Source organism: Lepisosteus oculatus, chromosome 20, assembly GCF_040954835.1.
Source record: "Lepisosteus oculatus isolate fLepOcu1 chromosome 20, fLepOcu1.hap2, whole genome shotgun sequence".
NCBI classification, from domain to species: Eukaryota; Metazoa; Chordata; class Actinopteri; order Semionotiformes; family Lepisosteidae; genus Lepisosteus; species Lepisosteus oculatus.
The window spans coordinates 11,164,505-11,189,773 of record NC_090715.1 but is presented as its reverse complement, the minus strand read 5'-3'; the positions used below and the strand labels follow the sequence as shown (position 1 = coordinate 11,189,773).

Sequence of the window (25,269 nt, the reverse complement as noted above, 5' to 3'; positions counted from 1 at the left end):
AAAAGCTAAAGAACTGGGACAGTGAAGTGACATCTCATTTTGCTGTGTACTAATGAAATTTGATATTGATCTAATATGGCTAAAACCATATTGAATTTCTATCATTCTGCTTCATATTCATTGATCTGAAATACACATTTCATTAGTACACAGCAAAATGACCAATTTCACTTCACTGTTCTAAACATATACTGTTCACTGTGTGTGATACAATAACCTTCTGCAGGAGTACTAGCCCTGCATGATGTCTTTACTGTATATACAGTACAATCGCTTAATCCAGTTCAGGATCACGGGGGAGCTGGAGACGACTCCATCCAGCAAGCACCAGGCGCCAAGCAGGATACACACTGGACTGGACGCCAGCCCATCCTATGGCACACACAGCCAGCCAGACTCTCACACACTCTCACCAAGGTTGGTAAAGTCATGTGAAACAAACACAGGGACATATTTTAACTTTTAACATGTGAAGAACCACTTTCAAACTAAAAATAGGAAAAAAAATCTACAAAAGCTTGGAATAGATAACTGGGTCATATTGGGAAGTTATGACTTGATATATAGACAAATATTGACCCTCAGTTAGCAGAACAGCCTAGTCTCACTATTGTAACTTCTCTGAAGTTCTTATTCCCTTGCCACAGTCCTGATGAATCTGGAACCCTGACCATAGCCTGTTTTTGTATCTTTTGAATGTTGCTGCATCATGCCTTCATAATCCCTTCATAGCTTCTACACAAGCACTATAAATAATGTAGTTATGTTTACAGTGCTTGGTACAATGCGAGGTTAAAACAAATGTCACAACCTCTTATGCACTCAATATGTCATTTGTGCATGCCCCTATAAAGCATCATGCATGTGATTCTAACACCTTGTGCAGCAGTTTTGAAGGGATTATGAAGCCAGCGACATGAAATAAGTAAAGGCATTACCAAAAAATGGTAGAGAGAGAATTCACATTAATGAAAAACAGGCTAAAAAAATAGGAATTTGAAGGGAAAGCAATAGGATTGTCAGAATGTATTTTAAAGCTGTAAATGTTGTGCCATCTTTCTAAAAAAGTAGAAACATATCTGAAGAATGAACTGTTCATCTGCAATGCTGCCATTTCTTAGGGCAAAATTGGGGTAAAAGTAATGTACACAAAAAGATGGGAAATGCTGGTTGTCACTTCCAGTATCTTAAACCTTTTGAAACATGCTGAACGATTTTCCATCAATGACAGTGGTGATGGGGACTGACATTTGCAGAGCTATTGAAGACAAAAAACACTTTCTGTTCCTTGCTAAACTAAGAAACCAGATACCCCTTCACACTGATTGTGTGCTGAAGGTTCCAAAATAAGAATCCTGGTGGAATAAAACTTCATCGTTCTTTACCTGTTTGAAAGTTTTGCATTTTGAGAATTTATTCATTTACATTTCAAAACTCTGTGCAGAACAAACATTGAATTAAGGCACACTGTTCAGCATTTTAATAACTGATTTGAATAAAAGCACTTTCCGAATGATTGGATAATAATGGAAATCAATGCTACTAGGAGCAGAGAATTTTATTCAGTTATAAGCTTGACAATTTGAGTGGAATCAAAAAGCCAGTTGCATAAAGATAAATCAGCCTTATGCTACCTAAAAGAAATAACCATTGCTAACAACAAATGCCAAAAAACAAATCAAAATTTTGGAAAAACATACAGTACAAATTGAATTCAGCCAAGGCTACAGTATACAGAATATAAAGTGAATTTAGAGGGAGAAGTGAAGAAGCACCAGTCCTGTTTTAAGACCCTCTCTCTGTCTGGTGGAAACTCTGGTTCAAGGGAGTGAAAGCGTACATTAGAAGCTAGAAGCGGACACTTTCTTAGAAAACCGGGAGGATTATTCCAGCTGACACAAGGAGAAGGAACAGCCATTGTCCTTAGCCCCCAAAGCAGGGTAGAGGGGCTCGGTGAATATTGCTTCGATTGTGTGTAGGTGTAGCATGGAGTCAGGGGAGACACTGTAAAATGACAGCGTGCCCCCCACCCAGTCCAGATACACTCCCACTCTGGGGGACGAGGAGACAGGTATGACGGTTTCGTTGTTATTGTGCCAGACGGAGTAACCGGATCCCCTGCATTCCAAACCCCAGGACTTGTCGTTGTGCCCAAGGCAACTGTCATAACCCTTTCCTTTTCTCCCTATTCCTCTGCATGCGACTCCTATAGTGACCCCTTTCCCACTCCACTCAACCTCCCAGTAACAGCGGCCAGTCAGCCCCTCTCTGCACAGCACTTGGGGATGCCACTCAAATCGCTCTGGATGGTCAGGGTATGGCATTTTCTCCTTCTTGCGCGTCATCTCTATATTCCTTTCAGAGACAGAAAGCCGTCGGTGTACGGTCTCCAGGTCTGGTGTGAGCTGACAGGCATCTGCAGGAGAGAGTGAGGAGGAAGAGAGAACAGGTGAACTCAAGCAGACAGGACCAGAACCAGTAGAGTCCAGGTTAGTTCTACAGAATAAGGATTCATATACAGGACTGACAGCACAGTCACCTCAAATGTCTAAACAGGTGGACAGACAGTCAGACGGTTGGATGGACAGCCGGCTGGACAGTAAGATAGACACACAGCCAAAGGAATGGACAGCCAGATAAAGAGACATGTAGTCAGACAGTGGGGGGGCCAAAAAATCAGACTTACACTGCAGAAACTGATCCCTGGTTCTTGGCACTGCAAGGGAAAACAGTATTAAATTAATTCAGACTCAGCCAGTATAAAGGACAAAAGGTTATCTTAGCATTACAATGATACAAATAGGGGATTTCAAGATGTATGAACATTTGTGGATGTACATCTGTTTAAGAAGCAGGTTCAGAGCATCAGATAAATCTTTTAAACATGTATAACTTAAAATGTCTACAGTTTAAATTAGAAAGAAACTTTGAGCAGTTAAGGCGAGCAATGAAGAGCTGCCCTGCAATAGAAAATGTATCACTGGTACCACTAAGAGTCTCAATGTCTTCATCTGGAAAAACTGCAATTTTCTTCTGAACCAGGGGGTAGAGTTTCATATCTCCAGTAATGATGCAAGGGCATTCAACTGAATTATTTGGGCTTCCTCAGGCCCAACAATTCCACAATGGGGCTAATTTGGGATAGACCCAAAATCTGGATTAATCAGGCTGACCTTGATGACATCTGTCACAAACAGTCTACATCAGGGTAAATTTTGGCCTAATTGGTTTCATGTATTTGAATTCTAATTACAGTAGAATCTAGATTTGAATTAAACCATGGCAGTAACACAAATGGACGAACTTACAAGAATCAAATATGTAACTGGAACGTTACCAGTTTATATTTATCAAGAACTGGATAATGAATAGAAAACAAGCAATACAAAATACAGATAACAGCTCTTAGATCTCGGGAATCTAGCTCACTTTGTAATGTATGCAAAATATGTCTGTGAGGCTGCAGTGTTTACTATGTATCTAAAAGGCTATTGTGTGTGCACAATTTATATTTCAGTCTGCAGTAAGCTCACAGATTCTCTTGCAGCCAGCAATGTGGGTACAGTGTTTTCATCAGGCACCAGTCTCTGGTGTGTTATTTAGGCTGCAGTGTGTACAGACATTAAGACAGCAGTTTCCCATTCAGGCTAAAGTGCGTGTACAGTGTGTCATACAGCGAGTGCTCTTACCTCCCACAAAGGAGAGTTCCGCCTCCTGACTGGGTGGACTGGTTTCTCCTCCTACAAAGCCTGAGTACACTCGGAATCTGTATGAACTCGAGTACTGCAGCCCATCTATAGTGCAGGTCGTCTCATCACCCTCTGTCAGCTTGGCTGCCCACAGAGCCCATCTTTCATCCTTGTATTCCACTTTGTACTGCAACACAGGCAGCCCCCCTCTCACAGCAGCTGGCTCCTCCCAGCTCACTGTGACGATTCCAGAGACGGCGTCTCTCTGTACCAGTGGGTGTGCAGGTGCAGCTCTTGGGTTATGTTTTGTCTGGATCTTAATGGCCTCACTGGCCTCACTCACCCCCACAGCATCCACTGCCCTGTACCTGAATTCATACAGTGTTCCTGGCTGCAGTCCTGACAGGGTCCAAGCATATTGTGTGTCAGGAGTGTCAGTGACCATCCAACGACCTCCTTGATCTTTGTGCCACTGTGCGCCAGTCAGAGCGCTTCTCTGCACTTCTCTGTACTCCACTCTGAAATGTTCTGTCTCCCCACTCTGTGAGGGCAGCAGCCTCAGGGTCACTCTGTCAATGTGGATGTCAATTGGCACAGGGGGATCCGGCTTCAATACAGGTCTGAATGCAGGGGTCACTAGTTTTCCATGGCGATAGAGGCGAATAGAGGCTCCAGGACTGGACTGGTCAGAGACAGTGGCGATAATGAATTGGGTTTTCTTATTATCTCTGTTGGCCTCTGCGTATTCTATAAACCACTGAAGAGTCACCCTCATCATGTCTGATGATGCAAACCATGGCTGGGTCTCCTCTTTGCTCAGTCCATTAACAGGGGCAGAGTTCTGCTTTAAGTTGTCAGATGTTTTGCTCTGCCAAAGGTAATGAGTCAAGACGGAGAGATACGGCTCTTTGTAGACCAGCGAGGTGAATGTGAAGCAGATGACAGTATCTATCTCTGGGTTGAAAAGGATGCTGTTGAGGTCACTGGGCGATGACATGACGGGGATGCCTTTCATGGCATCGGTGTAAGATCTCAGTATATTAATTTCAGATTCTTTCTCATCGAGCCATTTCTTCTGCTTGGAGTTAGTGAAGGGAGACTCGCTGTGAGACTGGAGAAGGTTGACTAGGGCCTGCTCCTCTTGTTCACCCCCCCGGATGACTGGCAGGATTTCAGACAAAGCTTTCTGAAACTTTGTTTTGTATTGAGCCATGATGCTCTCAAACTGATGGAGTTTTTCCTTTATGATGCTGAACTGAGCCACGGTGCTGTCACTCTGCATGTCCCAGGACCTCCTGCTGGCCTTGATGCACTGCACCAGTACCGTCTCTATCTGTGATACCAGGTTTTCACTGATCTCCCTCATGAGCCGAGCAGCTCTTGGGTCCAGACTCTTCAAAGGATACAGCCAGACCCTTACAGGCACAGCTTTCTCCCCATTCTCTCCCAGCAGACTAGGGAGCATTCTGTAAACCTCCACAGCCTCCAGGTAATTAGATGGATTTTGTTGAATTTCAAAGTCTCCATGGAATGTGCAGGCAAACTTCTGAATGTTCTCCTTGTCTTCCTCAGTCACGCCCATTTCACCCCTGCTTCCGATAGGAATTTTGGGTATCTTTTCGATCAAAGCTTTGAGTCCTCCTGCAACATTTTTCTTCTCTTTCTTATCAGAGGTTCTCTGATCAAACACAAAGAAAGCCTGAGCCCCATACAGCACAGCTGTTACCACGTGGGTGGCTGTGTGCTGCTCAAAAACCTTTTCATACATCACCTGGCCCAGCTGGGTCATGGTCAGCTGCTCAAAGCGAGTGGTTCTGCTGTACTGCAGAGTGACCCTGCAATGTCGGCTAGAGGGGGACGTGTCCATTAAATATTTGGCGGACCCCCCTAGCTCTATGATGCCCCCGAGGATACTGGCCTTCAGGGAGCCTCTCACATTAAATGCCTTGGTCTTTTCCCTGAGAGAGTCAGAAGCAAGGATCTTGAACTCTGTGTTGGGCTTCACAGATACATCAAGATCCTTCATTAACGCTTCTCTGTCCCACAGAGTAACACCTAAAGAGAAGACAGAGAAGAACTTTAGTCACCAACTTCTGTTCGCCTGTTCGTTCATGTAGTGAAATGTTTGACTAATTCAAACAGTAACTCTACCAGAGTCTACAGTAGATATGGGGTTCTCGATCTATGGGTCACAACCCAAAATTGGTTGACCATACTGTTTAACTTTGTCATCACAATCTACGATAGCTTTTTACTGCCAAGAAGTAAAAAATGACAAGCTCTGACCCGTGATCATAGAGTTCAAAGCATGCTTGAGAGAATGGCCATACCACCTGACCTACATGGGGGTACCAAAATGCCCCCTTTTAAATGCCCCTGGCATTAAGGAGTTTTGCCTTCATACTAGTGATATGCCAAGGAGACTCATTAGCAACTTCTGTATTAAACCACCTGTTTTTACAAGTAACAACACCTCATACACCATCTCACGGCATTGCTATCTGTGGAGATAGAAGTTCTTCTTCCAAAATTTCAATTCATACCCATCAATCTGCAGGTGGGCTTTTACTCAATAAACTTCCTGGTGCCCTAGAAAACCCCCATCCTAGACCTGAGGCTTCTGAGATTGTCACTATGTCATTCTTTGAGGCATATTTTTCACAGCTAATTTTTTTGTTCAATAAATAGGAAACAATAAATAATTTACTTGTCAGAACATTAGTTTGTCCTTTAACATGCTATACAATTTGCTACCTTGAATTACAGTGTTGATTTGACCATTCATACAGTATATTTCAAAGTCTAGTCAATGTTTATATACAAATGCAAGTTAGCAGGAGAAAACTCATGATTACAGTATGCCCTTATGCTACTCTGCTACAGATGTTCTCCGTCACTGTCAGGGAAAGGAGTCTTCTAACATGGCTGAAAGGAGATGCTCGCTGTGTGTGAGTGTGAGATGGGAGTACCTGGGATGAAGGTGTCATTTCGGCAGTCGTATAGCATCCCGAGGCGCAGGGGTCGCCCCAGGGCAGCGATCTCGATCGATTTGGTGTCCATGGCTGAAAAATGAGAGAGAGTCAGCAAGCTGCATCTGATTCACTTAACACCTGTTTCAGAGTCAGCAGAATACACAGCTGGCATTCAGAAATAATGGTATTTAAAATAATATTCTTAGTAGCAACTGAAAAAAAGCTTTTGCATTTGTTGTTCGGTAGGGATCAACCTTATGGTCACTACTGAGCGCACACCTGACTCCCTGGCAGGCTCAACATCTGGACTCAACGAGCTCTCTTCCCACCTCCTCTCCTCCTCTTGTAAAGAAGCTATATTCAGCCATCTCCTCTTTGATGGCTACCCTGTGTTTCAGAGACTAAGCCATAGTCTACCTCTTTCTGCTGGAGTCTGTGTGTGGAAGATGACACCGAGCTCCAGCAGTAGGGTGTTTTATGGGATTAGGCAGTACGCCCGGGTGGGCCAGAGCTCACAGCTTTTGGTCTCCATGGAAACCGGCCTCATTCACATGAGGAGTCGCACACTTGTGGGGGCTGTGAGGAGTTGTTCAGGCCACTTGTCGCAACCCCCTGCCCCCACTTACAGTAGCAAGTAACAGTTCTGTTTAGTCCAAGATATGTATGTAAACACTAATCTGTCTACCGACTGGTACTTTGTCATTGAGCTTCCCTGGTTGGGGAAGTGCTTGCTGTGGGCACCATACAAGCCCATTTTAGAGAAGGATAAACTCCTGAACCATGTTGCCAGTCAGTACGCTTTCTGTCGTCCATTCAGCTCTGCTTAGCACTGGACCAGTGGCGTTCTGCCAGACCTCCTGTCTACCCACCTTGATAGCCAGCACAGCTTCCCTGCTTTGCTCTGCCCTGCCCTGCCCTGCCCTGCCCTGTTACTGGTGGGTGCTCCTATCCTCCAGTCTCTGATCAGCCCGTCTGCTAGCCCCTCTCCTGTTCAGCTATCACCTTCAGGTCTTGAATCCAAATACTGGATCCCGGTGAAGAGCGCCTGCATTGGATTCCTCAGCCTCTCCAGCAGATGTGGCTTTTCCCATCTACCCACCATGACATAACATTTGGATATTAATTGGATTTTGATTGAATTTGTTAAAAAAATCCTAATTATGCATTGTTACACTCTCAGCTCCTAGCTCTGTGCTTATAAGCATTTTATTATTCAAAAGATTGAACTAGATTAATGGTTTGCAGAATTTACATGAATATTCAAAATATATAACAAAAAGGTTTCTAGCTTCATCAAGAGGAACCTGTTATAGTAAGCTGAATGACAGTGGTGAATGGACTTGATCTATTATTTTTCATTTTAAAAAGAAAAGAAAAGAAACTGTGTTTCTAATTTACCATGAAATGTCTGCCAGACTTTAAAAATCCATTTTTAGGCAGAGCTAAATGTCAAACAACTGCAAAATATAATCAAAATATTCATTCCTAAAATGTATTAAAATTGATTAAATAGTGTCATCTGAGTGAGCCATAAAATGTTTGAAAAAATAAGGCATTCCACTTTAAATAAGGCATTTAATATTAAATTCTAATAAAATGGATTGTTCTTTGTTTTTTAGAAGGCGTCATTTCCTGATTCCTCTTAAAATGTTACTGGTCTGTAATCTGCCTTTGAATCCTTGCCAAAGTTTGAGATTTACTGATAGTGCCTTCACAAATTCTTTCAGTTTCCCTTTGAGTTCCCTCAGGTTTTGACTCTAAAATGTTCTTGTTCTTATTCCCTTGCAGATTATCTCAGAACACCCCCTGCCCCTTAAAAACAAATTCAAACATGAAGTATTTTTGCTTTGAGAAAACAAAAGCATCAATTTTTAGCATCTTCAGACTAAGGTAAGGTCTAACTTGTGCAATATTTCTGAGGTGAAAGAAAGTGGTCTTAGAGATACTGTCAATGTGATCTTAAAACTCAACTCTGAATCAAGAATAACACCTACAGTAGGTTTCTCACTATAGGGTTCACCTGTGGACCCAGATTTCCTAATTTACTTAATATTTTATTAATATTTGTGCCAACAATAAGAATTTCCTTTTTGTCATCATGGAGTTCTAACAAACGTTCGGGAGGGATGAAGGCATCTGAACTAATTAAGGTCTCCTGGCGCAACTGGCACCTAATCCTGACATAACTGCCTCAGTTCCCATATACCACAGGTCACCCTCTCCTCTTCCTCGCTCATTTTCACATCCTTCTTCCACCCCATCTCTAACTTTGCAGCTGCCCCTTGGTCGGCTCTCAGCCAAGTGAGATAACCCAAAGTTTTCACAAAATTCAATAAATTATTCGACTCTCACACAAACTTTGACTGCTGTCATTCCTCGTGAAATTAAGATTGAGGAGATTATTATTCATCCAAATTATAATACTGGATATACTGTACGGTTTATCAAGGTATTATGCGCATTGGTGTTATCTGGCTGTACAGATATGTATAGCTGTGTATCCTCTGCATAACTATGGAAGATGACAGCATGCTCATTAAAAATTCAACCATTAATAATTCATGGCAACATGTACAATGTAAAACAAAGGGGACCAATATAATTCCTTGTGGAACACCATACAGAATACCATTCTTTTCAGAAACTTGCTCACCAAAATTAGCAAAATATTGTCTTCAAGTTACAGTAGATAAGTAAAGTATTTTCCTGGTGTAAGATTACTCTTAAGCATTTTTTATCAAGTTCATTTTCATGTGGAATTAATGTATCTGCTTAAAGAGGGTGTGTGCTCATTCTAGAGGATACAGTCAGGTTGACAGATCCTTAATCTAATGAGAGAAGTATAGTGCTTGTACAGCTTTGCTGTCTGTAATATTTCCAAGAAGAATACTTGTTCTCCTAGGATTTTAAGACTCTTTTTATTCTTTATTAAACTTTATTCTTGTTTAAACTTTGCCTTCTTGTTTAAACTGCCTCCAAAGGTTCTAGAGAAAATGTTGCTACAGTGAAATTACAGTATGTAAACAGTCAATTGCTTTCAATCTCAACCAAGATTAGGTTTTTTGTAGTCATTTCACATAACCATATTATATGTAGACTTTGGATAAATTGAAAATCACATCACAGAAGCCTTTTGAGATCTGTATTAACACCCTGCACCATAAAAACAGAATATGTAGTATAAAGCTGTATTGTATGATTTGAAATTCTCAGAATTGGAAGCCCAGTTGCTTGTCCTGTAGAATGATACACATACAGTATATGCATAAGCAGTCAGCTCCATTTTTTTAAACATCACTGTTTTTAGAGGTATATAAATGTAATGAAATATTATTAGTTCTACTGTACCTGTATTTGTGAAGGCTTAGTGTCTCTCTGTGTCTCCCAGGAATGTCTGCTCCAGTCAAACTGTGAGACAGGTTTCAATAACTGATACTGCACAGATACACACATAATGGCTCATACTCCTTTTTGTCCTGTACCAGTAGAACTGGTCTTTCATTTCTGTCTGTGGGTGGCAACAAGAATGGAAACCCTTAAGAAAAAAATAAATAGATTTTAATGGTGCACTCAAAATGTGTGAAGGATTTTTAAAGTAAAGCAAAATGTTCATTATAAAGCTCACCTTTATGGTGTGGTTATTTATATCTGTTGCTAAGCATTACCCAATATACAAAAGACATTCAAAGTATTTAAAGGACTCTATTAATACATACTGTATACTGTAGTATAAAATGACGGATATTTGAAACAGTTGAAACAGTTTACAAAGACATCTTGTAATGAAATATATTCATGTAGTATTCACTTTAATTTCACAAACCAATATATTTCTGAACCAGAAGTCTACTTTCTTCATAATGTGAGGAAGGGGACTGAGATATGTGATCTATAACTAAACTGGGTAGCTCTGGGACTACTGGAGAGATGATTATTTGCAGTATTCATTGATTTGCCTACAATGCAAAGGTCATAAATTCTCCAAGTTGAGAAACAACTCATCAGACATTACATATTCATTATTGTGTTTAAAATTCTAAAATACTCAAAGCCTGGGTTCTTTTGTTGCAGAAAAAAGTCCTGTCTTTGATTCATGCACCCATTCATTGAAGAAGCCAATGTCTTAGGTCATCTTTTTACAAAATATTCTATTAACTATATTATAAATAATTACTCCTTCATTTTAAATAGCTTTTTTCATTACAAATGGTCTCTAATCTCTTAACATATAGTAAATTGCATTTTTTTTTTGCATGTGTATCTTACTTTCTTCTAAATGAAAGCAACAGCCCTGCTGGCAGACTGGAATGTACTGTTTGGGACTGACAAAGATCCTGCCAGCATCTCTTGACACTCTGTGTTTTAATGGCATGTCAGTGTCACTGGAATGTACTTTCTCTTTGCTCAAACCTGCTGAACGTGTATATTCTGTTGTCCATGTGGTACAGTAGCTTGCAAAGATTTTCTATTGTATATCTTCTTTTTTCTTTCCATTGTTCTTGTCTCTATATTTTGAAGTCCCAACTGGCAGGAAGTTTTTTTTTTTTTTGCCTCCTTCAGGTTTAGGGATCCAGAGACTACCTTGTCAAGAAGTTAATTCTAAATCCATGACGTTTTATTTTTTTGGTCTCTGCCTGCGTCCAGTTGCTGTGCTCAGCTTCAGCAGCAGCTTTCTATGCCTGCCTCTTCTCAGTTGCTTTTCCTTCAAAACGTGCACACGTCTCATGTAACACTGCCATCTGCTTTCTTGTCTTCTAACTGGATCTGCTTGGGAAAGCAGGTTTGTCACCTGGAAGCCTCATCCGCAGACATTCCTGTCACAAAGGCAGTCTCTGGAAGCTATGGCTTCAGTACTTCTATCTGCGTTTGTTTCTCGGCACTTAGACTGCTGGTTTCACACATTATATTCAATGGTTTGGCATCCTTATGCCTCCGGCATAACAATTACGCAATTTGCCTTACACTGTGCCTCATCTAAGGAGGATCTTTAGCAGGTCCTCCTAGAGTCTACAGTCAGTGCCTTGCTGCAGGTTTGTCTTGTGCAATTCTTCAGTGTCAAACCCATTTTGGTTTACATTTTGTACAGATCATGCTTATCTTACTTGGAGTGACCAAGCAGAAAAAAATATCTGACACAATGTCACACAAACTTTTTTTTCTTGCAGGGGTAATCCATAAACCAATCCAGCACTGCAAGGGGTCTCAGCTTGCTAATGTCCAGGGTGCCTTGTTGTGGCTGTGGCAGCGTTCACAGGATTGAGCTTCATAGGTGAGATACGTAACAGAGCAGTATCTGGGGTGTTGAAACTAGTTTAGGCCACTGAAAGGCAGCCTAGAGATGCTCCATAGACAGAGAGCTAAATAAGGTTTTACATTTGCAGGAGTAATTGACTTCAGCAGTCACTGATTTGATTCTTTGATAAAAGGGGTCAAAGCCCAGCTAGGGCTGTCTAGTCTGGTGTCAGGTTTAACCTGTAATGCTTTGTGTTAAGTGAACCTTGGAGGTTATAGTTCAGACTCATTGGGGAGAAAATATACAAAAAGGTTCATAAACTCATATAACATAGTGACGGCTACTGTGTCAGGGGCACTGATATTGCCTGTTAATCCACCGCCCTGGCCAAACAGGATCTGCCAGTTAGATTCGCCACAGTCTTATAAGGGAAATAGGAAGGCTAGCAGGCTACAGCCCAAGTCAAGGTCAGTTCAATGGTTAATACGAGGATCTGGTGCTAAGCAGATGTATTTTGCTGTGGTTAGTGTTTCCAGTTCATAAGAAGCAATTACTTCACCTTATTTTTAGACTGTACTGGCATTTTTATTAGCACTGTTGTTTTGCAAAAGCAGTGGAAGTCTGGAGCTCTGAGCAGTGATTGATCCTAAAGTAGATACTTATCATTTTAAGGTGAGTACAGATTATTCTCTGCTTTAAGCACTTCATTTGTTAAAAACAAATACAGTTTTAAAACTTGTTCATTATTGCATGTTTAAACCATGAGTAGTTTCTTTATCACCAGAAACTCTGCATGTGATGGGTAAAATATCTGGCAAGCAGAATCACATGACCTGATAGCAGTTCAAGTAGGAAGCTCCATCAGAATGTACTGTACTGTATAGGTTGCAAAGGAACAAGTAAAGGTTTATTCCATGTTGAAAAGAGAAGAAAAGAAACACAACGTTCTGACACCCGAAGAAGGCTCTACAGCGGAAACATTGTGTTTCTGACCTGACAGTATACTGTATGTTTGTACATGATATATTCATTTTCTTGATAGAATTTCTGCAGTAGCCTAACATTATAAACTGTGCAATAAACATGTTGTTAAATTCATACAGTACCTTTTTCACAAACAAATGGAACTAAATAAAAAATTTAACCAAAGTGAGTAAGGACAGCCTTTTCTCTGATTAATATATCCTTCCGACGTGCAGGAGATGCTTTACTCATCCTGAAACCAAAGACTGAGAATGCATAGAACTTAATCTTTTAAATAACAAAACTTCAACAGGTTCTAGGTTCTTTGATTGTTGACAGGGAAGAATGCTCAGAATTTCCCTTCAGGCTGCCTCTGCCTCACCTTATTAACGGCCAATATCTCCTACTGAATTAGTTTAGTGAAAGAAATTATGAGAATTACTACTAAGCAGCAATTTACAGTAGTAAAGGTTTAAGTTATAGCCATATGATATAAATTATGATAGCCATAAGGTTTACAATAGGGCTGGAAAAATGGTAGTTTTTAAACTACCAGTGAATTGTTGTTATGTGTACAATCCATTGATGCATTGTTCTAGTTGTGAAATAAAAAGCCTAGTTACTCACCTGAATTCTAACAAATTATTAATGCTTTTTTCCCCCATATGTATCTTTGCATGATACTGTTGAAATTATATTCCTCACTAATTTTCAAAGACAAATTCTGTATTCTGCAAGTACAGTATGTTGGGAAAAAATAAACATATAAAGGACAATTTAACTATGTACAAGTCAAACTAATGTCTATTCCAAGCATTTAGGAATTTTTTTGTTCTGAGGAAGACTGTGGCATTGACATTCAAGTTTAGAGGAAAACAGTTTGTTTACTACAATCCCTCCCTGCTTTGCTGAACATTTAGTTTCAGAGGAAGTTTAAAATCCTGTCCTATCTTAAAATGTCTGAGGTAACATTGTTTTTACAGATGTGTTATTTTAAAAAAATCAATGACTGGGCATCAGAATACTGAGTAACCAAAGCAAGCAGGCACATTGTACATGCTCCTCTGCTTTTCCTATCCAAATCCTGGCCCATACAAATGTCATGATGATGAAGTAATGCAGACAGATGGTACAAGTAGAGGAGTAAAAAGTATGATCTTATTTAAACATACAGTACATACTTGAATAAGAGTATCCCCAAAACAAAGTATTTATACAACTTACAGTAGTATTTTAATTCAGTTTCTGCCACACCAGATTTGTATAATGTTTGTAAATGTTTTTTAATTAAAAAATAAATTAATTAATTAGGTTTTATACAATTTTAACATCATTTTAAAGATGCTCTCCTCAGCTATGTTTGGTGCATAATAGCATGAAAGAAAACATTCTGTCTTATGTTGGCAGGAACTTATATTTCACAGCTAGATTCCACCCACACTGTTATCTTTAAAGAGATGAAAGTGACTGGAAATGTAAGGGAGTATAGATTATAATATATAATTATAATTAATATTTTACATTTTTTATTTATAGTTATACTGTATATTATTACATATTCACACATAACTATTACTTGAATTGTCATCATTTGTCATTTAAAATTGTGTCATGTTTGCATTACATCCTCTCTGCAGGGGATATACTATCTGTATATACTGTACTGTACAAAAACATTTTTGCCATCTTGGGATGAGACCAGAGGAGTCTTATTCTTAAAGACTGCTTTGAACACAGTAAGAAGGTTACTGCAGTGCAGTTCTGTTCAACACTACTTGTTCAAACCAAAACACACAAAATCCAAGAAATACAAGCAGGTCACGCAGAATGCTATGCTGATCATTTTATTTATGTAAACATAATTATCTGTGTATGCACAATATAACAAAAGCACTAATAACAAATACAGTTAAACAATATTTTCATTGTCTGTACCCAGGCTTGAGCTAATAAGCCTATATAGTTTTCTTAAGGCAAATTGAAAATCTACACATCATGTTGAACTGTGATACACTGAAGGATAGTTTAGACCATACACATTAAGATCCACTAAAAGGGACATTCAAATATGGATACACTAGAAATCCCATCTTCCAATGCTATGAATCAATATCAATCAATACGAGTCCTTGCTGGCAAAAAAAACTATATAAAAGCCTTTAATATTCCTCACATTTATGGACAAAAATAAACCTTTTTTAATTTTCCTGTAAACGTGACAGCAGATTTATGAAGTGTTTGACATTGTTACCAGAATAAGGCAGGAGATGTAAACCATGAGATGATGTGATTCTGTCACATGGTCCACTTGCCCTCCAAGCTCTGCCAGTTTCAGAGGATCATTCAATATTCCCTTACTTCAACAGAAATCAATCTGAGCTGCAGTTCAAAGATATACACTAGTTGATATTAAATTTGATAGGATATCTCCTTGAATCCCACAGTTTGAGTAAGAGTTAAAGGCATCCTTGTGGAGCAGACAAATCACCAGATTACACCTTTAAAAAATATAAATTCAATAGTCAGCATGATTTAACATTTCTAGACTGCTGTAAAATTATTGGTTGACCATACAATAACATCTTTTGGTGTTTGCAATACAGAAGTCACTAATTACAAATTACAGTATCTCGTCAGGTTTGTTTTTTACAGCTGATTTAAGAAAACAACATTAGGCATATTTTTAATGCCCTGGAAACATTTTCTTATTGTAAAGATTAATGTTATAAGATCTATTTGCATGTCATATTTTCTTAAAATATGGTAAACTGCCTTGTACTGTATTACCTTAACTAACAACCAGTGAATTTTATAATTAGCCAATGGATTGTGGAATTGGCAACATTAGCAATGGCATTTTTCTAAAATCCCCCGTTTTGTATTGGATTTATTTTACTATGAACTGTGGAGCAGTGAGGATTTCCTTTGTATAAGTCTGCTTAAGAATGAATGTAAGGAGTTAAAATGAACATGCTCTTTCTGTGATCGCCATTGGCCTTTGTGGAACAATCAACCGTCTGCAGCTGTATCAGTGCGGAGACTGTTCTGGACTCCAAGCTAAATTTCAAAGCCAGTAATGACTTGATCCTCAAAAACGGACAACAGCATCTTCTTTACTTAAGGAAGCTGAAATAATTTAAGACTCATTGTTGATTTTGTTTTATCAGTCCTTCCTTGGATCTGTTCTAACTTTTACCCTGATCTGCTGGTTTGGGGACCTGAATCTGAGGAGCAAGAACAAACTGGGCAGCCTTCTGAAAATATGTCAGAGGATCATTGATGCTGATCTCCCCGCCCTCTCCCCCATCTATCATACACATCCATCTGTGATAATCCTTCACACCCCTTGTTTGATCATTTCCAGTTACTCCCATCAGAACACAGATACCAACTCCCAATCTCCAAAACCAACAGATTTATAGTAAGTTCTCAATCATACCGTAGCCATATCGTTACTTAACACTTGACTTTCTAGGCAAATATTTATGTATATAGTTGTTCCTGTCGTGTTTTTATTTTGTCCTCTGTACACCAACACTGCTGCTGTAAAACAAATTGCCCCCCCCCCCACCAGGGATAATAATAACTCTCTCTCACCCTGCAGCTAGCAACTGGGAGCCCACTGAAGCTCAGCAGGTGTGAGCCTGGCCAGTACCTGGATGGGAGACTCCACTGGAAGAGGTGTTAGTGGGGTCTTGCGGCCGAATGATGTAAAAGATGAAATGAAAAACCCAGGTACTAACTCTCCATAGTCATTAAGAATTCCAGGGCATTTCTCAAAAAGAAGAGGGGTGTTATCCCAGTGTCCTGGCCACATTTCTCCCTTGCCTTTGGCAATTATAATCCCAGGCAGACCTTGCTAACTAGCCCTTCCCTAGGTCGAGTGGGCTGATTCTCCCACTCAATCCAATGGATGCTGCGTCAGTGCCCCCGAGTTGATCACACTCGTTATGACAACCCGTTTCATGATGACCTGGTACGTTTGCTACAAAGCAGGCACTAGAGTTCACTGGCCCCCTCACCTCTGGCAGTGCCCAGGACAGCACAGCCAGGTAGCCAGATTAACGCCACGCACTATGTTTGTGGATATTGGCACCTCCATGTCCATTACCGACCTCCCACGACCCCTACCCTCTAAACAAATTTCAATATCTGGTGTCCATGGTGCTCCCTGTACTGCAAAACTGTCCCTTCTTGTCCCAGTAGATCCTTTCTACTGGTACAACAAGGATAAATGAATGTTGCTTCTGGTCCTCATGCAGCTGTATCTAATATTATCTCATCAGATCTCTTATTTGTCCTATGCAAAAACCAGGTTTGTGTTTACACAGCTGTCCATTGGCCTTGAGGTAAGTAAACATGGAAGAGGAAATAGGTGATCTGAGGAGCTGTACAATTAGTTAACACAAGCTAAACTCATTTATTATTAAATTATCACATAAAGACATTCAATGTCATCTGCCTTGTGTTTGCCCAGTCTTGAATTTTTGCTAAAGCTTTTGGAATTTAATTTGCTGTCTCTCCAGTGTTAGTTAATCATTCTAACTCAGTGTTATTTTGTAAACATGGGTAGTTTAATTATTATACCAGACTCAACATTTGCTGTTCTCCTGTCCATGGATACTATTCCTGACTTGAGCGACTATTGCAAAAGTTGAATGCAGTTGAAGCTGATTAATGCAACTGATCTGCTCGTTGTTTTTAGACTAGTTTTCTGTACTCAGCCTTCAGTATCTGAATATTCTAGTCCAAGTACATTATTTCCAATAACTTCAGCATACAGAATTTATGCATCATTCTCAACATGATAATTAAGAATTTGCTCCATTCTTTTTTTTTTTGACTAAGTACAGTAGCTCTAAAAAGGCGGTTGCTTTTAGAGGACTGACATGGGTGGAAATGACAATACATCTCCCACAATGAATATTTTTTCTTTGTGCCTAGGTTCAATTGGTTACTGTTCAGCTGACTGAGGGGAGAATTGAAGCTCAGAACTTGGCAAAGGGATGATAAGAATTACAGTACAAACCCCAAACAACTTTTTAAGAGCTGAAAGAAAATTAAAAACATTTCAGTTTGACTGGGATAAAGAACACTGCGACACAGGAGTTCCTCAGGTCCAGTGGAGAGAATCTCTGCACTTGAGGACAAAGCTTAAAGAGCATGGACATCTACTGCACCACACGGCACCCCAAATCATGAATCTAGAAGGCAATTAAGTCTTTAGCTTTCATTAATTATTTGATTAACTGGAAATTAACTTATGTTTTACATTTTATAGTGACCGTGCTTTCAAAGGAGTGTATCTTATAAAAAACTTATCACTGAGAAAATAATTACGTCAAGTCATTTGGGAACTCAAGGTGGATCTATAACTATAACACTCCTCAGGCAGAATTTGACATTGTTAATTAATGTATGGTGACAGTGATGGGCTGTGTAGATCCATCTTTGTCTCAACACGCAGAAATAATGGAGATGTTATCACCCACATTAAACAGTTACGATGTCTGTTCTCAATGGCCTTCTTTGATCATCAATAACTAAAACTGATTCACGTTTTCCTTCTCACTGATACCCTTTTGCTTTGTATCTTACAAAATTAATGGCAGAAGCAGGAACTGTAAATGTACCAAAACTCTTTAAGGGCATGCAATACAGTTTTCAATTTAAAAAAATAAAACAAAAGTACAGTATCAGTAGTCATTACATTTAACCACTTTACTGTTTATGCAGGTCTTGAAGTGAGGGAAAACCTCTCCTAATTGCTCAGTGTCACTGAATGACGAATATCATACTTTTAAGTTTTTCTACAATATATTCCAGGGGTTACAATGCAGGGCAGAGGCATCTGAGCACTGGACAATTCTGTTAGAAACCTAAAGAGGAACCTCTAAGATTCATAAACATTTGGACTATGAGACTTTGCATTCAAAATTACCCTTTTATAGCTGGGTTAAACATTCTGTATTGCCTTCGTACCAAATGTCTACAGTACAGAATGATTATTCCAACCACATACAATATGAGTTATTGTTAATACTGCAGAAAAGGCATGTTTAAGCATTATAATATCATGGCCAAATGCACTGCTTACAGTATTTATTAAACTGAAACTGACAATGAAATAATTTTCTAATTTTCTATATCAATTTGTATTGAATTAATTGAAATATTAATTATATATATATTATATATTTGATAGTGCTACAAATCAGTAATATTCTCAGAACATGATATTCTTTATAATCAGCGACAGTGGAGCTATTCAGTGGAGCTGAAATGCCCAGTGAAACATAAAGTGCTCTAATTCATCTCTCATCAAAATTGTACTGAATGCAACTCGAGGGAAAATTACAGCTAGAGATGTACAGAAAAGTAGTTTCTGCTTTTTCATTTTAACTGTCAGCTAAGCTCTGAAAGCAAGGTCTCTCTCTCAAACATACACATACGTCCATATGCACACAACAGGAGCCTCCCAAGAGGCTGTAAACAGGACAAAGCATCCGATAACAACTGTTCAGTCTGCAACAAAAATGTAATGTCATTTTATAATACTGCACTGGGAATGGCACTTTAGTTATTTGGCAAGCCACTTTTCTAAATAGCTTATAGCTCAACTGATTGGCAGACAAACACAAAAACACACACTGTACTACGGCGTTTGTTCACGGCTGTACAGGACAGGTCCCGGGTCTCCAGCTGACTCCTGCCCGCTGTCCTGACACTGTCCCCACCCAGCCAGACGGCCCGCTGGTTACTGAATGAAAGGCATTCGCTCCTTGTTGTCATTGTCACCCTCATGGTCCTCCTCCTCCTCTCCCGCCTCACTCGTCTCCGTGCTGTCATTCGCCATCTGCAGAGGAACATGGGATATCACACTCTACAATGTCCATCACTAACACAGGCACAGAACACATGGATCCTTCAGTTCTTAATAGAAAGAGTGAAGCAGCTGCACTGACAAAACAAATTAAATTTAATTTAAACATTTAAATGTTTAGGCCTTCAAAGATATTTTGTCTCTATCTTAATGATGAACTGGGAAAAGAGAATATGTTTTACAAAAAAACAGCAGAATCTGTATGCTGTTGTTCCAGTCAAAATTCTAAATACACATTCAGTACAATGAAAAGATGTTTGTGATGCAAACCTAGAAATAGGCAAACATTACACTGATCTGATCAGATCATCTAATTTAACAGAGAAGATGACTCTCTTCCAGCACCCTCTTAAGAAACCTCATTGTTTCATTTTGAGCATCCACTGCATGACACAATACAATTATAACATGATACAAGGATGTTATTATTCATAAGGCATAAAAAATGTCATAATTTACTTACAGTATGTAACGGTGATAAATTGGTTTGTAGAGATTAAGCATGTAACAATGTACAATGTAAAACGTTTATATTAGTGCATTTTCCAGTATTGTTTTTTTTAAATAATCAATACTGTTTGCTGAGGGGTTAATGGACTTTGGCACATTTTTTGCACATTGGGCCTCCACGAGCAACTAGGTTCAAAGATTCCTGAATGATTGAGTAAAAACACCATTTTTGGTGGATAGAGCCACTAAGGACTACAGAAATGTTACTTCGCCTTGAACTGCCGTTGAACTGATGGACTGCTAATTACTAATCTCCCATCAGGTTCAGAGAATTCGCCTTTCAAACAGACTGATTCATGAACAGACTCCAGAGATGGAGAGAGTCATAGGCTGTGAATCTGGCAATAGCCTGGCAGCACAGGGTTAGATTTAGGCTGAAGAAATCTGGATGAGGAATGAAGACAATAAGAAGTGTAAACGTTGATATTGTTTAAACCTGATGTTATTAGTAATCCTGTAATCCCTGAGTGAGCAATCAACCGCTTGTATCACAACAGACCAATTCACACATACAGTATACAGTATATTATTACTCTTGTTGGTGTGCTGTGCATGTGTTAGTGTGGTATTAATAAATTTAAAACAGACTGATTCATGAACAGACTCCAGAGATGGAGAGAGTCATAGGCTGTGAATCTGGCAATAGCCTGGCAGCACAGGGTTAGCTTTTGTTTCCAAGACATATCCTTCCCAGAACTATTTTTTATAGGGAAAGGTCTCCATGGATACAGGTGACGTGCGACTGGAAGATTTCCTGTTGACTGTCACCAGGCCTGGCCTTATTCTGATAGCCAGGGTCCAAAGAAAAGCTATCAGAATAATAGCTTTTCTTTGCTGACGTTTGTATATTTATAGTGTAACAGTTCCTTGTTTTTACGTTACTAATTTCAATGTTACTATTCTTTCATGTTAAATTAAATATATTTTAAAAACTGTAAAGATTTTTGACCCTATAAACAACAGGTATTATTAGGCATCCAGGCAGTAACTTTAATCCAACTGCGATTACAATATAAATCACACTGTTAAAATAAGCAGGCAGAGACTTGCTCAAACTCAACTGCTTCTAGTTTTCTAATGTTGACAGACTGCTTTTCATATTTAAGACCAGGCATTCAGTCAGTCTTTATCAAGGAACTATAAGGCTGATTTCATTAAATAATCCTATTCAGATGTTCCTCCAATCTAAGATGCCTGGATAGGAGATAACCTTTGCTCTTTAACAAGAACACATCTAAAGAAACAAGAGTCTACCTGATTTAAAAATGGAACTTAAATAGTTCCATAAACATCCCCTGATACGTAACAATACTTGTCAATTTTGGAATTACCAGCAGTTACTCATTGCCCACTGCAAGATGTTTAACATCGGCACAGAGGAAAGCGTGGCATCACACAAGGACAGCTACTTCAATTCACATGGCAGATGAGCCAGGCATAACAGAAAGAATTGCAGTGTCAGAGAAAGCACTGATGCAGCTCCAAGGATAACGCTGCAGCACACTATTTCAAAACCTCCCCTAACCCAGAAGCAGTACAGTAGGTTGTGCACTAGCCCAAGAGTCACCAAGACGCCAAATTCAAAGCAGCAGAGGTACAGTACATTTATAAGGCTCAGTCTGCAGTCACGGCAGTGTGTTTTTATATGTTCAGACAATTATTTCTCCTTTCAACAGACTGTGTGCATGTGAGATCGTAGGGCAATGGGAAATATAAAAAAAAGCTTGCAGGGTTTTCTGTGGAAATGTTCTAATACTAGAGAAAAAAACAGGGAGGAAAAGTAGAAAAACAAATTACTGTATTCTTTTTGTTAAATAATTTCTTTAAGAATGCTAAGACAATTATATGAACCAGATTTAGGCTGAAGAAATCTGGATGAGGAATGAAGACAATAAGAAGTGTAAACGTTGATATTGTTTAAACCTGATGTTATTAGTAATCCTGTAATCCCTGAGTGAGCAATCAACCGCTTGTATCACAACAGACCAATTCACACATACAGTATACAGTATATTATTACTCTTGTTGGTGTGCTGTGCATGTGTTAGTGTTGTATTAATAAATTGTATACCGTATATTTAGAATCCATGTTCATGACTACTTATTGTTGTGTTGGATTGATTACTTACAGCCATCAAAGCACTCTTGCAATTTACTGTTCCAATCTCTAGTTCCAGTTTATTATAAAACCCCTCACATCACTACACTAGAAATCTCAATACTGCATAACATGTCCTATGCTTTAGTGTTATCTAATGTTCCTGTTGCTTGTTTGAAGAATAATAGAAAGTTTGTTGAATAAACCCGTCCTTTCCAATTCCATGTAGATTTTCATTTAAAATATCATTTTTAAGTACTGTTCTAATTTAGAGTGTAGTTAAATGATTATAGTTAACAAAGCATGCATGAACATGCTGAATGCTGTCTTGGTCTCAAAAGTTAGAATATAAAGCCTGCTGGATTTAATACTTGCCAACCTAGGGTGAATACAGTATTTTGAATGGAAGGGAATGGAATTATTACCTTTAAGATATTGAAAAAAGATGTACATTTTGGGGGGCTCTAATTTTGGCATTTAATGTATTTCTTCAGCTTCACCTTTGGATTTTATTCTGTTTTGGAGGTTTGGGCCCTGTTTTGGCCCCCAATCTGAAGAGTGCTTTTGAAGAGTGAATTGTATTTTTAAATCCATCACCATTAAAAGAAAACTCTCGGTATGCTTTATACCAAAAACCCAGAAGTTTGTCTCCATGGTGTACATTTAGGTTAGGTTTGCATAGGAACATTGGAAATCTGTACCCACCACAACTACAGCATAATTCCAAATGTTAAGGCTTATTGCCAAGAATTACTCTCCTTTCTTAAACCTTTGAGTATAATTCCAGAACAATGGCAAGGTTTACCAACCAGGGGAGTGGGAGCTTTCTCAACATCCAGGATCAGTTTTCCTATGTTGCCTCTATCGTGAATCCTCTGCATGGCCTCTTTCACCTAGAAAGAAAATGGTTTTCGAGAAAACAATTTATTAGTTGCCTAAAATCTGAAAATGACCTGGGCAGGTGTAACAAGACTGCAACATGTACACTGAAGCAGTGACAATATCATAATATGGAAGTGCCCACCACAGTACCTTACAGCATAAAGCAGTGTTTCAGATAGAGGTGATGTGCAATACTTGCAAAAAACTCGGAGCTACCTACAGGCTGACAATATTCTTCTTTGAGAACTGAGCAGTGAACAGAGTGCTTCACATGCACAGCAGGTGGCCATAATGACAAAGAAAGTGCTCCGTCATGAAGCAGTTACCTGTATAGCACCTTAAAGTTATTTAATTTGGGTTTGGCTGTTTTTCAGAATGTGCTGCTTTATCCTCATTGCTCAGTGGGTAATACGATGTGCACTTAATACACTGTGAGCAGTATATTCTTGTAATTTACTTCTGCAAAAACTGCTTTATATTTAACCCATAAATACACACTACAGCATGATAATACATCAAAACAGAATCTTCTAATAGTATTCAGGGGTGAACTGAAAGGAGTTCAAAACATTTCCGAAATTAAAAATGTTTATGTACGTATGTACTGTATACCTCAACCTTACACTCTGCTTTGAATGATTAAGCTACAATCAGAAGAGGAAGCCAAAACAACTAGTCTTTTTTGTAACCTCATTTGCTTTCCTGTCTGGCAGTACGGTTCAGAGATTAGCAGATCGGGTCCTAATGTGTGAAAACAAGTTGCTATGAAACTACAAATAAAATGCAAGAAAGAAATCCCTTACCCATTACAAAGCGCACCACATTAGAAATATGAGTCTTTCTCTTAATGATAAACCAACTGATGTCTGATTGGATTCAGCACATTTTTACCTCCATATGACATAGCATTTTCAAGTTAGAATGTAGTTGCCACAGTGTTTCTGATACATTCATTTATTTTATTATTACGGAGTATCCTGTGTCTTTCAATACAGAATTACTGAGAAATACAGGGAGAAAAAAAAAACATTTTTAATCTAAAAGAGTTTCCTCTGAACTACTGCCCAGCAAAACATTAACAATTGGAAGTGTCTTGCCAAAGTTCACTGCCAGATCAAACCTGAAAGTTTTGTTTAGATAAAGGTATAATTGAAAAAAGTTACGTATTGGACGGATTTCATAAAATGTGTTTCAATTCTGTACAAAGAAATCAAAATCCTGAACCGCAATATTCAACGACAAATCAATGACAAACTACAAGTATTTATTCAATGACTACAGATGCACAATTTTGCCTTTCAGGCTTGAAATACCTAACTCTTGACTCTAGTGATGGATTATGTGCCTGCGAGAGAGGTGTTTGTACAGAGAAAATAAGTAAAACTTAACCTCTGTAAACCAAAAAGGTGAAACATTATCCTCCAGTGGTGTCGGTTAGTTAATGCGACTGCAATACTCATTCCACCAAGAAAGGCCAGTAGAGCTTTCCTTTTTCTTTTTCTGTGAGATAATTTTTGCTTTCCCCAAAATCTAAAATACAATACAAAAATAAAACATCCATTCCTCACACTAACACCCCTCAGCCCACACCCTCGGTGGTACTTCCCTCCAAAATTCAACCAAACAACCCCTGGCTCTCAGAGTCAGATGGTGACAATGGTTCCACAAGCCTCCACTGGCCCTTATAAATACAGTAATATTAACAGAGTTAGCAGAGCATTTCTAATGTAGCTAAATCCAGGACACTCAGATGTCTGCGTTCTGCCTGCTCCATAAATCCACAATTATTTTTAACTCTAATGGGAGACGGGCTCACTGTCCAAGGCTCTTTACTGAGCTGTAAAGTCTCTATCCTCTCAGAAGAGCAGGTGCTGAAAGCTCCTTCTTGACAACAGGGAGACGGCCTGCTTTTTCTCACGCTGCCGTGTTCTGTGGGACTTGAATACAGGGCAGCTAGTATATGAACTGTAGAAACGGGGCTGAACCACCAGAGGGAGGCGTTGAGACAGTTCCCAGTACGCAATCACTGGGGAGCTAGG

General features: G+C 39.2%; 2 protein-coding genes across 4 annotated transcripts in view; both read right to left on the bottom strand.

The window, feature by feature from the left end:
- Positions 1 to 877: 877 nt before the first annotated feature.
- Positions 878 to 10,220, bottom strand: LOC102688825 (neoverrucotoxin subunit beta-like). The gene is made up of 5 exons (XM_015367961.2): positions 10,010 to 10,220; positions 6,659 to 6,751; positions 3,690 to 5,744; positions 2,687 to 2,716; positions 878 to 2,416 (listed from the first exon to the last, which is right to left on the bottom strand). Exons 2-5 carry the CDS (start codon positions 6,747 to 6,749, stop codon positions 1,884 to 1,886), a joined length of 2,709 nt encoding a protein of 902 aa, XP_015223447.2. The 5' UTR covers positions 6,750 to 6,751; positions 10,010 to 10,220; the 3' UTR covers positions 878 to 1,883.
- A 4,465-nt stretch (positions 10,221 to 14,685) lies between these two features.
- Positions 14,686 to 25,269, bottom strand: part of vat1l (vesicle amine transport 1-like) — a 41,532-nt gene continuing 30,948 nt past the window's right edge. For all 3 annotated transcript variants that reach the window (XM_069181148.1, XM_069181149.1, XM_006641195.3), the window contains 2 exons: positions 23,158 to 23,241; positions 14,686 to 19,713 (listed from right to left, as the gene is read on the bottom strand). In XM_069181148.1, the coding sequence (XP_069037249.1) occupies positions 19,615 to 19,713; positions 23,158 to 23,241 (183 nt within the window). In that variant the 3' untranslated portion in view covers positions 14,686 to 19,614. The remainder of the gene's footprint in view (positions 19,714 to 23,157; positions 23,242 to 25,269) is intronic.

Coding starts and splice junctions, on each gene's coding strand:
- LOC102688825 (XM_015367961.2), bottom strand. CDS start 6,749: ATGGACACCAAATCGATCGAGATCGCTGCCCTGGGGCGACCCCTGCGC. Junction 5,745..6,658: donor AAATGACACCTTCATCCCAG/GTACTCCCATCT, acceptor TCTTCTCTTTAG/GTGTTACTCTGTGGGACAGA. Junction 2,417..2,686: donor CAGGGATCAGTTTCTGCAGT/GTAAGTCTGATT, acceptor TCTCTCCTGCAG/ATGCCTGTCAGCTCACACCA.